The sequence below is a fragment of the Trichomycterus rosablanca genome, chromosome 3 (genome assembly GCF_030014385.1).
Source record: "Trichomycterus rosablanca isolate fTriRos1 chromosome 3, fTriRos1.hap1, whole genome shotgun sequence".
Taxonomy (NCBI): Eukaryota; Metazoa; Chordata; class Actinopteri; order Siluriformes; family Trichomycteridae; genus Trichomycterus; species Trichomycterus rosablanca.
This window is the reverse complement of record NC_085990.1, coordinates 13,404,861-13,421,695: the sequence shown is the minus strand read 5'-3', so window position 1 is coordinate 13,421,695 and position 16,835 is coordinate 13,404,861. Positions and strand designations below refer to the sequence as shown.

The window sequence follows — 16,835 nt, the reverse complement described above, 5'->3', positions numbered from 1 at the left end:
TCTTTTGATTGCTAGTCCAGTACCTTAACCACTGGGCTACAACTGCCTTGCCCCTAATATGCACTTTTCAAAAATATATGGTATTCATGCATTTTCTCCCGTTTCTCCCTTTTAGCGTATCCAATTGCTCGATTGCATCATGCTTCCTCTCCACCAATGCCGATCCCCGCTCTGATTGAGGATGACAAAGCTAACCCACGCCCCCTCCGACACGTGGGCAGCATGCCGTATGCATCTTATCAACTACACTTTGACGAGTGCAGTGCAGCTCAGCGTTGTGTACGGAGAGACACACCCTGAGAGCACTCTTTTCTCATCTCTGTGCAGGCACCATCAATCAGCCAGCAGAGGTCGTAATTGCACCAGTCATGAGAGAGAGACCCCATCCGGCTTAGTCCCGCCCATATCTGAACAACAGGCTAATCGTTCGATACGATGTATTCGAGATTCCAGCTCTGGTTCCAGCGTGTGTTTTTACTGCTGCGTCACCTGAGCTGCCCTAATATGCACTTTGACCAAATATCTATGGACACCCCTGCTTAAATATGTATGCTTAAAAAATTGGGGAAACAGCTTAGGTAAGGTCATTAAAGACATGGGTTGGTGTACAGAGACTCCACTAAGCTCGACTCCAATAAACACATCTGGAATGTTGATTGTGAGTTAGGACTTCTTGTCCAATATCAGTACCTAAACTTATTAATGCTCTTTTGACTGAATTGGTTCAAATGTTCACAGACAAACTCCAAAATCTTGTAAAAAGGCTTATAGAAAGACTGGAGCCTGTTATAGCCACAAAGGAAAGGTGGGGCAATTTTATATAACTGTCCTGTTCTAAGGTTCTATGGTATTAAAAAGGATGTAGAACAAGTTCATAATCCTGGTGCCCACATATTTTTGACCTTATAGTTCTTCTTGGTTAATAAAAGTGAAATAGCAGTGACAGAAGATGTATTTGATGATTCTGGAGTTGGAGGAGGAAGTTTAATACAGAAGCAAATCAGTACACAATGTATCTCTGTTTTTTCAGACTCACTAGGTCAAGGTCTTTTTCTTTTTGAAAATAATCTCTTTGTTCTGCCAAATCTGCGCTCTGCTTTTGACCTTTGCTTGGTCAATATTCCTGCCATCACATTAAGCATAGGACATTCAGCCGTGACCTTTTGCGGTTGGCCTTGGAGCATAGAATAAGTGCTTACTCTCATTTTCTTCCTCGCTCTTCTTTTCCTCTCTCTCTCCGTTCAGCGGCAATTCTGGATGACCACTCTGCCTGTGGCCGGGGAGAGAGGTTAGCCTTAGCGTTAGCACGGGAGAACATCAACAGCCTGCTGGAGGGACCTGCTCGAGCTCGGGTGGATGTAGACGTGTTTGAACTGCAGAAGGACTCTCAGTATGAAACCACAGACACCAGTGAGTTGCATGGACATTATGGTTCAATGAATTACGATAAGATCAGGTAGCTTTACCCGATCGATCAGTGCCTCTTCCGACACGTGTACAGCCCTCCTCCTCTCGCCTGTGCTTTCTGGACAGGTGTCTCTTCTGCCAATCAGGGTCCTTACACAACGTATGAAGACCCACCCCCCCACACATAGTCCGGCCCCCACCCTGCAGATACTGCTGCAGGCACTGCCAATTATGCCCGCCGGATGGCGCACAGCCGACCGGTGGCAACACCGAGTTTCGAACCGAGGTGTTCAGAAACTTGGTGCTGGTAGCTAGCGCCACCTGGCCGCCGATCAGTGTTTTTAAATGGTTAACTCCTATTGGATGGTTTAGACTAGTGGTCCCCAACCACCAGGCCGTGGACCGGTACCGGTCCATGGGTCATTTATTACCGGGCCACAAAGAAAGAATAAATAATTAGAGATCGCTACAAGAGCAATTACATTTCCAAAACTCTTCAGGTGTTATTGTCTCCAATCACCACTAGGTGGGAGCAGCGTATCATTGCAGCGAAAAAAGCTCAGCATTTACACACTGATTTTCCATTCTATAGTTATTCTATTCTAAATTCCCCCGCCCCGCCTGTCCGTGAAATTATATTTTATATGAAACCGGTTCGTGGTGCGAAAAAGGTTGGGGAGCGCTGATTTAGACCTTTTAAGAACTTACACTAAAAGAGATTTAGGAAGGATATGGGTCTAGATAGTGATATCACAGTGTAAACTCTATAACCAATCACATCCAATATAAGATTATAAAAAGTACAGGGTACTTGGAAATGTTGATTCACAGAAAATGTGTGATAAGATATTAAACAACAATAATATTCATTATTATTAAAAATTATTTATCAACATTACAGAGCCACAACAAAGACCCTAAAACATATCTGCTAGTACCTGTTATCTGTTAAATCTGATCACCTCGGAGTGGAACCGTAAAAAATAGAACCTTTTATTAAATATTTAATTTGTCATTTTTGTTTTGCCTGGGGTCCTGAAAACACTATAAACACATTGAAGGTTTATAGTGTTCTCAGTGGTAGCATCACTAAATGAAGCTGCTTTTATTCTTCTGTACAGTATTAAAGAAGATTGAAATTATAAAAGGTTTTCATTTATAAAAAAGTTGAATCACATTTAAAGAAAGTTTTAAATTTACTTTGCAGTAACTGCTAATAAATTAGCTTTCTCTGGTCATCAGTTGGCACGATTGAGTCTTTTGTTACTGCAGTCTCAGTTGACATTGCTATATATTCAGGAGTTTTTTGTTGCTGTTGATTTTAAAAGCTACCTCTGTCATGGTAAAATTACACTAATCAGCCATAACATTACAACCACCTCCTTGTTTCTACACTCACTGTCCATTTTATCAGCTCCACTTACCATATAGAAGCACTTTGTAGTTCTACAATTACTTACTGTAGTCCATCTGTTTCTCTGCATACTTTGTTAGCCCCCTTTCATGCTGTTCTTCAGTGGTCAGGACTCTCTCAGGACCACTACAGAGCAGGTATTATTTGGGTGGTAGATCATTCTCAGCAATGCAGTGACACTGACATGGTGGTGGTGTGTTAGTGTGTGTTGTGCTGGTATGAGTGGATCAGACACAGCAATGCTGATGGAGTTTTTAATCACCTCACTGTCACTGCTGGACTGAGAAAAGTCCACCAACCAAAAATATCCAACCAACAGCACCCCGTGGGCAGCTTTCTGTGACCACTGATGAAGGTCTAGAAGATGACCAACTCAAACAGCAGCAATAGATGAGCGATCGTATCTGACTTTACATCTACAAGGTGGACCAACTAGGTAGGACAGTCTAACAGAGTGGACAGTGAGTGGACACGGCGTTTAAAAACTCCAGCAGTGCTGCTGTGTCTGATCCCAGCACAACACACACTAACACACCACCACCATGTCAGTGTCACTGCAGTGCTGAGAATGATCCACCACCTAAATAATACCTGCTCTGTGGTGGTCCTGACCATTGAAGAACAGGGTGAAAGCAGGTTTAAAATAGTCATTGTAGAACTACAAAGTGCTTCTATATGGTAAGTGGAGCTGATGAAATGGACAGTAAGTGTAGAAACAAGGAGCTGGTTTTAATGTTAAATGGCTGATCAGATCAGTGTATATGTAGCATATTTACTGCAGTTTAATGTTTGTAACATTAGCACATAGCAAATCTGACAGCTAACAGACCAGCTAGCTACTGCAGACCATGTCATCCTTAAATCATTTAAACACAGGATCTGATTGGTTCAGTGTAGTTAAATAAAGTGTACATGTAGTTTCAAACTGTAGTATTAAAGAGAGAAATGTAGCACAGCACAGCAGTCTATTATGCTAGTTAGCCTTCAAAAGCTGAGACTCAAATTGGTGGCAGAGGTAATGACTCATTAAAGCTGCAACAGTGACACCTGGCTGTCTGTCAAGGTACCTGCACAAGGAGTGGAAGAACACTTTACCATAACATCTTCCACTTGCTGGTGAGGAAAAGAACCAGACTGCTTTAACGTATAATGTGTTGGTTTTTGATCCCTCTTAGCCTGCATAGATGTCGTGTATTTGGGAATGGGAAGTGCAGCGGCAGGAACATGTCGACATGTATTAACAGCAACAAACAATGCAGGCTTTGATTTTATATGTGGCCAAAATACCAAACTATGCTAAGCCGCCATTACACTGTGGGATAATCAGCCCAATTTTGCAGTCACAAACAAAATCGCTCATCTTGAAAATATTCTTTGGTCGTTTGTAAGGATCACGCTCTTGTGCTCACTGGAGGGTGATTTAGTTCTGCCACGACCAAGGACAGCTGTCGAAATCATTTTGGCTGTGCAAGAAATCTTAAGCTCTTACAGTGAGACCGCTGCTACAGGGCTTGTCTAAAATCCACTACTATGGGTATAAATGGGTATATACACCGATTAGGCATAACATTATTTTCACCATCATAGTATTGTCTTGGTCCCCCTTTTCCTGCTAAAACTGCCCAGACCTGTCGAGACATGGACTCCACTAGACCCCTGAAGGTGTGCTGTGGTATCTGGCACCAAGATGTCAGCAGCAGGTCACTTAACTCCTGTAAGTTGTAAGGTGGGCGTCCAAGGATCGGACTGGTTTGTCCAGCACATCCTACAGATGCTCGATTGGATTGAGATCTGGGGAATTTGGAGGCCAAGTCAACGCCTCAAACCTGTGGTTGTGCTCCTCAAACCATTCCTAAACCATTTTTGCTTTGTGGCAGGACGCATTATCCTGCTGAAAGAGGCCACAGCCATCAGGAAATACTGTTTCCATGAAAGGGTGTACATGGTCTGCAACAATGCTTAGGTAGGTGGTACGTGTCAAAGTAACATCCACATGGATGGCTAGATAGAAACACTTTGTAGTTCTACAATTACTGACTGTAGTCCATCTGTTTCTCTGCATGCTTTGTTAGCTGCCTTTCATGCTGATCTTCAATGGTCAGGACCCCCACAGGACCACCACAGAGCAGGTATTATTTAGGTGGTGGATCATTCTCAGCACAGCAGTGACACTGACATGGTGGTGGTGTGTTAGTGTGTGTTGTGCTGGTATGAGTGGATAAGACACAGCAGTGCTGCTGGAGTTTTTAAACACCTCACTGTCACTGCTGGACTGAGAATAGTCCACCAACCAAAAATATCCAGCCAACAGCGCCCCGTGGGCAGCAACCTGTGACCACTGATGAAGATCTATAAGATGACCAACTCAAACAGCAGCAACAGATGAGTGATCGTCTCTGACTTTACATCTACAAGGTGGACCAACTAGGTAGGAGTGTCTAATAGAGTGGACAGTGAGTGGACACGGTATTTAAAAACTCCAGCAGCGCTGCTGTGTCTGATCCACTCATACCAGCACAACACACACTAACACACCACCATCATGTCATTGTCACTGCAGTGCTTAGAATGATCCACCACCTAAATAATACCTGCTCTGTAGTGGTCCTGTGGGGGTCCTGACCATTGAAGAACAGCATGAAAGGGGGGTAAAATGCATGCAGAGAAATAGATGGACTACAGTGCTCCTATATGGTAAGTGGAGCTGATAAAATGGGCAGTGAGCTTATAAACAAGGAGGTGGTTTTAATGTTATGGCTGATCGGTGTACATAGTATCTCGACCCTTTCTATAATGGCATAGCAGGAAAAATTCCTCTAATTTAATGTTTCCTTTGAAGACTGGACCCTCCATGTTGTTCTATTCTAGTCAGCTACAAATAACACCAAATGTTTCTTCTACCTCTTTCATCTAGGCAAAGCGGTTCCAGCGTTATAACAATATGCTTTTGTGATTGATGCCCTGACGTGGCATTGTATTCACAGGCTTGTTGGTAACAAATCTAATCATATAATATGACGCACAATGTCGCACAGTCAGATATTTTGAAAGAATCTCATATCTCACCAATCTCAGTCATCTCATAAGAGCTCTACAATAGGACAGTGCAGTACTGGGTATTAGGGTTACATTTAAAGATGAATATGTGAACTGATTTAAGAAAAAGTCTTAAGGAAGAGCAAATGGGTTCTTTTTTCCTTTTAGTGTGCCAAATTCTGCCAAAGGGTGTTGTTGCTGTGATTGGACCTGCCTCCAGTCCTGCCTCTGGCTCTACTGTCAGTCACATCTGCGGTGAAAAGGAGGTACGTTAATACATCATTTTTCATTTAATGGTGTTTATGCTTTCAGAATAATGGTTTACTTTGCCCCCATTTAATTCCATTTCCAATTCTGGTCAAACTGTTATTTCCTGTTGCCTCTCTCTCTCTCACTCTCACTCTCACTTTCTTCCTTCCTTCCTTCCTTCCTTCCTTCCTTCCTTCCTTCCTTCCTTCCTTCCTTCCTTCCTTCCTTCCTTCCTTCCTTCCTTCCTTCCTTCCTTCCTTCCTTCCTTCCTTCCTTCCTTCCTTCTTTTCTCCTAGATCCCTCATGTGAAGATCGGTCCTGAGGAGACGCCACGGCTGCCTTACCTGCGCTTCGCGTCCGTCACCTTGTATCCTAGCAACGAGGATCTGAGCCTTGCCGTTGGCGCCATCCTACGCTCCTTCAGCTACCCGTCAGCCAGTCTGGTCTGCGCCAAGGCCGAGTGTGAGTGTTTGATCTTTGCTCTCGCCACCAGCTAGTGTGACCCTGGAACACTGCACGTCAGAACCATTTCCAGCTGAGTAACCATAGGGCTTACAGTGGCACCCAGCAGTGCTGATTCTAAAACTGAGTAAATGGGCCACATTTAGAGGTCTATTGTGAGAGCGTTAAAAATGTCCAGAAAATCAGAATGCAAGACTTATTACATTTCTTTCTTTACATGTGAGCAGATATTACAGAGCTGACATTGGATGAACGGCCTCCTAATATCTTGCTGTTCATTATGATTAATTACAGTACCATATAACTAGGGTTAGCCATAACATTAAAACCACCTCCTTGTTTCTACACTCACTGTCCATTTTATCAGCTCCACTTACCATATAAAAGCATTTTGTAGTTCTACAAGTACTGACTGTAGTCCATCTATTTCTCTACATACTTTTTTTAACCTGCTTTTAACCTGTTCTTCAATGGTAAAACCACTACAGGACCACTACAGAGCAGGTATTATTTAGGTGGTGGATGATTCTCAGCACTGCAGTGACACTGACATGGTGGTGGTGTGTTAGTGTGTGTTGTGCTGGTATGAGTGGATCAGACACAGCAATGTTGCTGGAGTTTTTAAATACTGTGTCCACTCACTGTCCACTCTATTAGACACTCCTACCGAGTTGGTCCACCTTGTAGATGATCGCTCATCTATTGCTGCTGTTTGAGTTGGTCTTCCTCTAGACCAGGGGTGTCAAACTCATTTTCACCGAGGGCAACATCAGCATTATTGTGGCCCTCAAAGGGCCGATTGTAACGTATTCTGCTGTGATTGCAGTCTGTTGTTTTTCTTGGAGGCTAAATTCTGCATTTATTTTGTCCTCCTTTACCACAGACACGGCCTCATAACACAAGAGACACACCTGTTTCTCTTCCTGAAGCACAAACTTGTTTTCATTTTCATTAAATTTCCTCCTTCTGCTTAATTTTCTTACTTATCTTCTTGTACATTTTGGGATTATGTGTAAATATTTCTTAACATCATCTATTAGCGGGATGTGTCACTTTGCAGGTCACAACATCAGCATGCATTTTGAGAGATGCAGTTAATGTAGGATTTTACAGTGTATTTTAAGACAATTGTTCTGCCCTCACTAATAGTTTATCCCCCTTTCCCAGCTAGACAGACAGACAGACAGCTCTCTTCAGAATACAGTCGGTTTATTTGCTTCCCAGCTGTGTGATACACTGTGTGCATCAAAATGAAGTAAAAATACAAACAATAAAAACAATAAAGAACTTAATACAGTACAAGCACACAGCTGTAGTCAAGTGTTACATCTGGTACAATATAAGATTTAACCAAACGTAAAATAGCGCTAACAAGTTTGCATTTTGTGTAAAGATACTAATTGCTATAGTAACGGTAACAATTGTATTTAATTACGGTAAATTTGTAACTAAAACGCTGTGATATACTCACTAAACATTTACAAACAACTGAGAATATAAACGCCACTACTTACAGACGATGCTTTGGTATTATACTGCAAGATAATTATTTATATTTATTATTATTGTTTACATTACTACCTGCGTTCTTTTGCCGTAAAAGTCACATGGCTTCTCAGCGAAGGTTAAAGTTAGTTGCCATGACTACGATGTCACCAGTTGCCGGTTAAAGGCGCAGGTGTCTCATTTAATAATAAGCGTGTCTCTGTAACGACTCGAACCATCACAACAATCATACAGTCGTTTAAGCTCTCGCGGGCCACATAAAATGACGTGGTGGGCCGGATCTGGCCCGCGGGCCGTGAGTTTGACACCCCTGTTCTAGACCTTCATCAGTGGTCACAGGACGCTGCCCATGGGGTGCTGTTGGCTGGATATTTTTGGTTGGTGGACTATTCTCAGTCCAGCAGTGACAGTGAGGTATTTAAAAACTCCAGCAGCGCAGCTGTGTCTGATCCACTCATAGCAGCACAACACACACTAACACACCACCACCATGTCAGTGTCACTGCAGTGCTGAGAATCATCCAAGGCAGGCAGTCCAGTACCCGTACCCTCTTCTTCCACGCCTTTGTAATGTCATGCCTTTGTAATGTGTGCAGCATGTGGTTTTGCATCGTCTTGTTGAAAAATGCATGAACGTCCTTGGAAAAGATGACGTCTTGAAGGCAGCACATGTTGCTCTAAGATCTCAATGCACTTTTCTGCATTAATGCTGCCATCACAGAAGTGTAAATGACCTTTGCCAAGGGCACTGACACAGCCCAGCTTAAGCTTGCGTCCTGGCCTTTACTCACTGAAATTCCTCTGTAGAGAGAGAAATATGTAAATCCCTTCCAATCTTTCTTTGAGGTACATTGTTTTTAAACATTTCAATCATTTTATCACACGTGTTGACAAACTGGAGATCATCTGGTCATCTTTGCTCGTCAAAGACTTTCCTGGATGCTGCTGGAATGGAGGTATATTAACAAATAAAATGAAGTTGATCAGACAAAACATGAAATATATCTGGTTCAAACTGTCTGCAATTAGATAAAAGTCAAAGTAAATGTAAGGGACACTGCATTTTTATTTTATTAGCATTTTCCATACTGTCCCATTTTTTTTTCTGATTTGGGGTTGTACTTTAGTGCCTGACCTTGAATGCTGTTTGACCTAATGAGCCTACTTTGTGCAACCCTACTCCAAAGTCTTGTCGAAAGCCTTGCCAATAGGATGTATACACTATATTGCCAAAGGTATTCGCTCGTCTGCTTTCACACGCATATAAACTTGAGTGACATCCCATTCTTAATCCATAGGGTTTAATATGATGCCGGCCCACCCTTTGCAGCTATAACAGCTTCAACTCTTCTGGGAAGGCTTTCCACAAGGAGTGTGTTTATGGGAATTTTTGACCATTCTTCCAGAAGTGCATTTGTGAGGTCAGACACTGATGTTGGACGAGAAGGCCTGGCTTGCAGTCTCCGCTCTAAGTAGTAGTGAGGAAATTTCACGACTGGACTTATTGCACAGGTGGCATCCTATCACGGTACCACACTGGAATTCACTGAGCTCCTGAGAGTGACCCATTCTTTCACAAATGTTTGTAGAAGCAGTCTAGGTGCTTGGTTTTATACACCTGTGGCCATGGAAGTGATTGGAACACCTGAATTCAATGATTTGGATGAGTGAGTGAATACGTTTGGCAATATAGTGTAGCTGTAAAAAAGAGTACTAGTGGAGGACAACTTAGTATTAATGCTGATGGTTTTGATGATGGTTGGGTGTCCACATACGCTTGTTCATATAGTGTTCATATAGTGTCCTAATTTAAAAATCCTGTCTGTAATGTCTGTATAGAATTGTTTTCGAATTTATATAGCACATATAGTATGGAACCCTAACAGTTATTTCCTGTTCTTCTCGTCTATATCTCCACCCCCCACCGCCTCTAAATTTACATAATTTTTGGTCAGCCACAGCAGTGGAGCCTCCCTGCACAGCAGTGCATCGTCTGTCAGGCTTGGAATCATTTCACAGAAATCACTTGCTGTTCTGTATTGTATAGCAGCTCGAAAAATGTACATTAGTGGATTAGTATCACACGTAGGGTAAATTAAGTGCACATGTCTGTATGAAGGGACGCCACTTTACACGGCTCGGCTCTGACCTAGTTGGCTGCAATGCGGTTGCCATGGCAGCAGAGTAGGTGCAACTTGCCACTCATCAAGCTCATTTAAAATGGTGGCAGGCGTTTGAGAGAAGAGAGGGCAGCTCGCCCTACTAAACGTTGCCCCTTTGTGCCGGCTATGCTGTTAGTAAAATCCGTTTGTTAGCAAGTGTGTGTGTGTGTGAGTGTGTGCAGAGACAGTAATTAATGAGAATATGTTCATTTATTTCTCATTACTAGCCAGTCATTAATCTGCCCTCTGATTGGTCATGCTGGCGATCACCTCAGATTCTGCACACTTCACTTGATCTCTTGTGTCTGTCTCAGCGTGTTAGTCTGAATCAACACACGAGAGTGGAACTATTATACTTCTGGACTAGAGTTCGACCACAAGATGGCCACCTATCGGATACACAGACAGGTGGCAGATTGAAACAAGAGCCAACATGATTTATAGTAAAGGTTTTTTTTACTGCCAGTGTTCTGAACAGCTGTGATGCACCTTGGCATAGGTGGTATGTGGAACTGTACTGAATGGATGGAACACTATTCTACCCAAGGATCTTCTTTCAAATGGCATTTGAAGTTGGTGATGAGAAATGCAATTACTTGAGGGAAAAATAAAAGTCTGCCATGAATAAGAAGAAATATTAGTGACGTTGTTCAGGGTCAAGCAAGCTTTACAATGAGCCTTAGTCCATGATTAGCAAGGTCTTTTACTTTATTTAAACCCACTGTTTGAAAAGTTTGGTGTAGATGAACTCCTTTGGCCCACACAGAGCTCGTACCTTAACCCCACTGAATACTGTTGGGGTGATTGGAATTTTAGGAGCCAGGTCTTGTTTGGTGTAGATGAACTCCTTTGGCCCACACAGAGCTTGTACCTCAATCCCACTGAACACTGTGGGGATGACTGGACTTTTGGGAGCCAGGTCTTGTTTGGTGGAACCAGTTTGGTGTAGATGAACTCCTTTGGCCCACACAGAGCTCGTACCTCAACCCCACTGAACACTGTTGAGATGATTGGTATTTTGTTTGGTGGAACCAGTTTGGTGTAGATGAACTCCTTTGGCCCACACAGAGCTCGTTCCTTATCCCCACTGAGAGCTGTTGGGATGATTGGAATTCTTGTTTGGTGGAACCAGTTTGGTGTAGATGAACTCCTTTGGCCCACACAGAGCTCGTTCCTTATCCCCACTGAGAGCTGTTGGGATGATTGGAATTCTTGCTCGGTGAAGCCAATTTGGTGTAGATTAACTCCTTTGGCCCACACAGAGCTCGTACCTCAACCCCACTGAACACTTGGGAGGATTGGAATGTTGGGAGCCAGGTCTGATTGTCCCATCATAACCTCAGAAATGTTGTTTTGACATACATATCTCAGCTCGTTTGGAAGCCAGGGTCAGAGCACAGGGTCAGCCATTGTCTGGGTACCCTTGCTCAAGAACCCAACAGTGGCAGAATGGCAGAGCTGAGATTTGAACACCCTTTGATTGATAGCTCAAAAGCATGACAGTCAACGCCAAAATAGTGTCTGCTGAAGGATCCACAGCTGCCTCTTGAATGCCCTAAACATTACACCTTAAACGAGGTGCAGCTCTGGATAATTAGCAGGGGACCAATCTTAATGAGAGGTGTTGGCTTGAGACTGAAAACAGTCCAGCATGTGCTCCTGGAGAGAGGGGTGTGACAGTTTTCTTAAAAAATACTTAATTGTCAGATTTTAAAGAAACCCAAAGAAACAGGTCAGCCATAAATCATGAGCTGCGGGAACATGGACAGTCAAATCCGCACTCAATTTCAGAGCTAGCCAACTTTCGGAAAGACTCTTCTCAGACGTAATCTTGTTGAAGATCACATCTGGCATTGTAAGAGCAGGATAACTCAGGCTTTATGCAGTGGAATCTGCTGAAATGTTTATTCAGATCCATAGGGTAGAAGAGAAAAGAAGATTGGTCTTGTGTTGTCGCTTCAAATTTGGGAAATTACGCATCTAGCCTTTGGGGTGTCTGGAGTGTGCAGCGGTGCAACAAATCAAGCGGTCCACTTAGAATTTGTGCTTATTTTCTCAGCGCTCTCAGTTCCTCCTGCTCGTGACAGTGGTGCAAAATTTCTGATGCAGTGCCCCTGCTGTGGCTCTTCCTGCTTCTTCATCCGGGAGCCATTTGCACTTACAAATCACCTTCCTGTTGCAGTGTCTACTCACAGCAGGATGCACAAGAATAAAGACACTATATATAGTTCATCTCAAGAACTTCTGTTATAAGTATAATGCAATGCAGTGCACCTTATACTGTGTTAGACTATACAGCTAGAAGTATATGGACATTCCTTCTCATTATTGAGGTTATATGTTTTAGCCACATCCACAGGTAACGTTGAATAAAATCAATTATATAAAGTACATTATATACAGTACCTCTAAATATGTGGCAACAGTTTGGGGAAGGTTCCAGCATGGCAGTGCCCCTGTACACAAACAGGGTCTATAACTCATGGTTTAAAAAGTTTGGTGGGAAAGAACTCCAGTGGTCTGCAGAGAGCCCTGACCCCAGGGCTCCATTCCCAAATACAAACTTTGGGAACAGTGGTAAACAACAGTCAAGTCAGGGACAGTGGTAGCCTAATGGGTAGAGCTTTGGACTATTAACTGAAAGGTACACGTATATACACTGATCAGCCATAACATTAAAACCACCTCCTTGTTTCTACACTCACTGTCCATTTTATCAGCTCCACTTACCATATAGAAGCACTTTGTAGTTCTACAATTACTGACTGTTCATGTATTTCTCTACATACTTTTTAACCTGATTTTACCCTGTTCTTCAATGGCCAGGACCCCCACAGGACAGGTATTATTTAGGTTGTGAATGATTCTCAGCACTGCAGTGACAATGACATGATGGTGGTGTGTTAGTGTGTGTTGTGCTGGTATGAGTGGATCAGACACAGCAGCGCTGCTTGAGTTTTTAAATACCGTGTCCACTCACTGTCCACTCTATTAGACACTCCTACCTAGTTGGTCCACCTTGTAGATGTAAAGTCAGAGACGATCGCTCATCTATTGCTGCTGTTTGAGTTGGTCATCTTCTAGACCTTCATCAGTGGTCACAGGATGCTGTCCACGGGGCGCTGTTGGCTGTATATTTTTGGTTGGTGGACTATTCACAGTCCAGCAGTTACAGTGAGGTGTTTAAAAACTCCAGAAGCGCTGCTGTGTCTGATCCACTCATACCAGCACAACACACACTAACACACCACCACCATGTCAGTGTCACTGCAGTGTTGAGAATGATTCACCCCCCAAATAATACCTACTCTGTGGTGGTCCTGGGAGAGTCCTGACCATGGAGGAACAGCATGAAAGGGGGCTAACAAAGCATGCAGATGGACAGAAACAGATGGACTACAGTCAGTAATTGTAGAACTACAAAGTGCTTCTCTATGATAGGTGGAGCTGATAAAATGGACAGTGAGTGTAGAAAAAAGGAGGTGGTTGTAATGTTATGGCTGATCAGTGTATGTATACATACATTGATTGATGCTGAGGACTTTATATTCATGCCTGTCCACACAAATGCATTTTTTATCTCTTTTATTCACGCATTTTCAACATTCACCCAATTTAGTGTAACCGATTAGTCTTCTGCTACTGGGAACCCTGATTGCATCAGAGGAGGGTATATTCGCCCAAATATTCGCTCGGCAGTTATGAGGCATGAGAGTCACGTCCCTCTAATTCTGCACAAGCGCCTCAGGCTACTAACCAGGGGGTCCTTACACAGCGTCGAAGACCCCATCCTTCTATTAGTCGGGCCTTTTCCCACCTCCCACCCAACAGACTCGGGGGCCAATCCCACTGCCAATCATGCTTGCTAAGGTGCACCCAGCCGACCGGTAGCAGAGCTAAGATTCCAATCCCAGTGCTGGTGTTGTAGCAGAATATCCAGCTGTGCCACCTGGGTGCCCACACAAATGCTTTTTGACTGAATGGGCACACATTCCCTCAGACAAAGTCATAAGATTTAATAATCCAGGGAATGGAATCTGAAAGCACTTCTTGTTACAGAACCCTCCAGGTACTCTAGGCTCAGAAGTGTGAAGTGTATTGTTTTACTGTACAGGACTTGTGTACAGGACTTACTTGTGTGGTAAATATGATCAGAAGTATTAGTAGGAAAGGGTTCGGGGGGCCTAGACTTACACAAAAACTACAGTAGTTTCTCAATTTGAGTCAGGGGTGCAGGATTTCCATGAATATCTAACTACTACTACTACTGTAGTTTTGCAGCCGTAGTCTGTTTTTAGTAAAAAGTTGATATACGCTTGTATGTTTCGGGTTTGTACAAGTAGTCGTTATCTGTGAATAAATGAGGTGTTAATTCGCATGTTTAAAGCAAGCAAAAGCTTAATTCACAAATTGCAATTTAAACAATTTATGAAATTATACGTGTAGAAATTAGGTAGTGTAATATTAATGCAGGTCCGGGTTCTTTCTGTGCGGAGTTTGCATGTTCTCCCTGTGTCTGCGTGGGTTTCCTCCGGGAGCTCCGGTTTCCTCCCACAGTCCAAAAACATGCAGACTGGTTATTTAAAGACACTGAATTGCCCTATAGGTGAATGGGTGTGTGTGTGTGTGCCCTGCGATGAACTGGCGCCCCATCCAGGGTGTTACTATGTGCCTTGCGCAAATTGAAAAGCTGTGATAGGCTACAGCTACATACTATTTATGTCTTACAATCACAAAAGTACATTTGCCTCTTCTCCACTGCATAGTACCCCATGGTAGGGTAGGTTTTTAAATGGTCGTTTCCATTGCCTAGTGACCTATACTGTACGTAAGTACACGTTACCCCTGCTTGGTTATCCGAGGAGGGTACATTCACCCAAATATTCGCCCGACAGTCCACCAACATCCTCTTATTTGCACATACTTCGGTGGATTTGTGCGTGAGGCAAGTCTCGTGCATGAGAGTCACGTTCCCCCAGTTCTGCACAGGCGCCTCGGGCTACTAACCAGGGGGTCCTTGTACAGCTTCGAAGACCCCGTCCTCCTATTAGTCAGGTCTTTTCCCACCCAGTAAAGTGGGAAAGTGTTTTCATTGTCCAAGTGACCCATGCTGTACGTAAGTACCCATGCTGCCCATGCTTAGTTACCCTTCTTGACCAGGGACCAAGCCTATCAATGCTGGCCGTACACCTGCAGCAAGAAACAGTGCAGACCGCTGATTGGTCAATTAGAATTAACCCTACAATCAGACAATACGAGAGCAATAGAGAAACAGATCTAGAGAAAATGAAACATCACACAAACCATAGCAATGCAAACTGAAAATCGTCCTGCTGTGCTCCTGCTTTTGTTTACAGTTATCGTGCACTGTAGGAAGCACAGGGACTTGTGGTACTGGACTGGTTGCAAATGGTAAAAGCACAACTCCAGTTTCTGGTGCCAAAAAATTCTGTCTTTGATTGGTGTGCGATGTAAAACAGTGCAGTTTTTTTCTGCAGTTCATTATTTTGTCGTTTCATTATGAAGTGAGCCGACAGATAGAGAGAGCTGAGAGGTGGAATGAAATGTACTAATAGGCAAAAGCCAGAGTGAGTAAGATTCAGAGAAGTAGCTTGAGGGAAGGGTAGCTGAGGGATTTGGGTGAGTGGGTGAGGGAGAGAGAGGAAGATGAAGGCATGGGGGAGGCGAGGCAGGGTGCTGGGGGAGTTTAGTCAGAGAGAATGAGAGCGTGTAAGCAAGTGCATTGATTTCTCTTTTCGCTCAAACTAATTAAAGTTTGGCACTGGGTTCACTGGCTCTCTCTCCCATACACATGCTCCCACCAGGAGCCAGCCACTTATTTACATTTAGTTCACACACACACACACACACACACAGAGACACACACACAGATATATATAGATATATAAATATACACATATATGTATATATATGTACAGTGTATCACAAAAGTGAGTACACCCCTCACATTTCTGCAAATATTTCATTATATCTTTTCATGGGACAACACTATAGACATGAAACTTGGATATAACTTAGAGTAGTCAGTGTACAGCTTGTATAGCAGTGTAGATTTACTGTCTTCTGAAAATAACTCAACACACAGCCATTAATGTCTAAATGGCTGGCAACATAAGTGAGTACACCCCACAGTGAACATGTCCAAATTGTGCCCAAATGTGTCGTTGTCCCTCCCTGGTGTCATGTGTCAAGGTCCCAGGTGTAAATGGGGAGCAGGGCTGTTAAATTTGGTGTTTTGGGTACAATTCTCTCATACTGGCCACTGGATATTCAACATGGCACCTCATGGCAAAGAACTCTCTGAGGATGTGAGAAATAGAATTGTTGCTCTCCACAAAGATGGCCTGGGCTATAAGAAGATTGCTAACACCCTGAAACTGAGCTACAGCATGGTGGCCAAGGTCATACAGCGGTTTTCCAGGACAGGTTCCACTCGGAACAGGCTTCGCCAGGGTCGGCCAAAGAAGTTGAGTCCATGTGTTCGCCGTCATATCCAGAGGTTGGCTTTAAAAAATAGACACATGTGTGCTGCCAGCATTGCTGCAGAGCTTAAAGATGTGGGAGGTCAGCCTGTCAGT

At 43.4% G+C, this 16,835-nt stretch overlaps 1 protein-coding gene across 1 annotated transcript in view; it reads left to right on the top strand.

Annotated features, from left to right (window-relative positions):
• grik5 (glutamate receptor, ionotropic, kainate 5) overlaps positions 1-16,835 on the top strand; it is a 187,596-nt gene that overhangs the window by 141,234 nt on the left and 29,527 nt on the right. Inside the window, exons 3-5 of the mRNA XM_062992731.1 lie at positions 1,246-1,410; positions 6,026-6,123; positions 6,403-6,568. Coding sequence (XP_062848801.1) covers positions 1,246-1,410; positions 6,026-6,123; positions 6,403-6,568 — 429 coding nt within the window. The remainder of the gene's footprint in view (positions 1-1,245; positions 1,411-6,025; positions 6,124-6,402; positions 6,569-16,835) is intronic.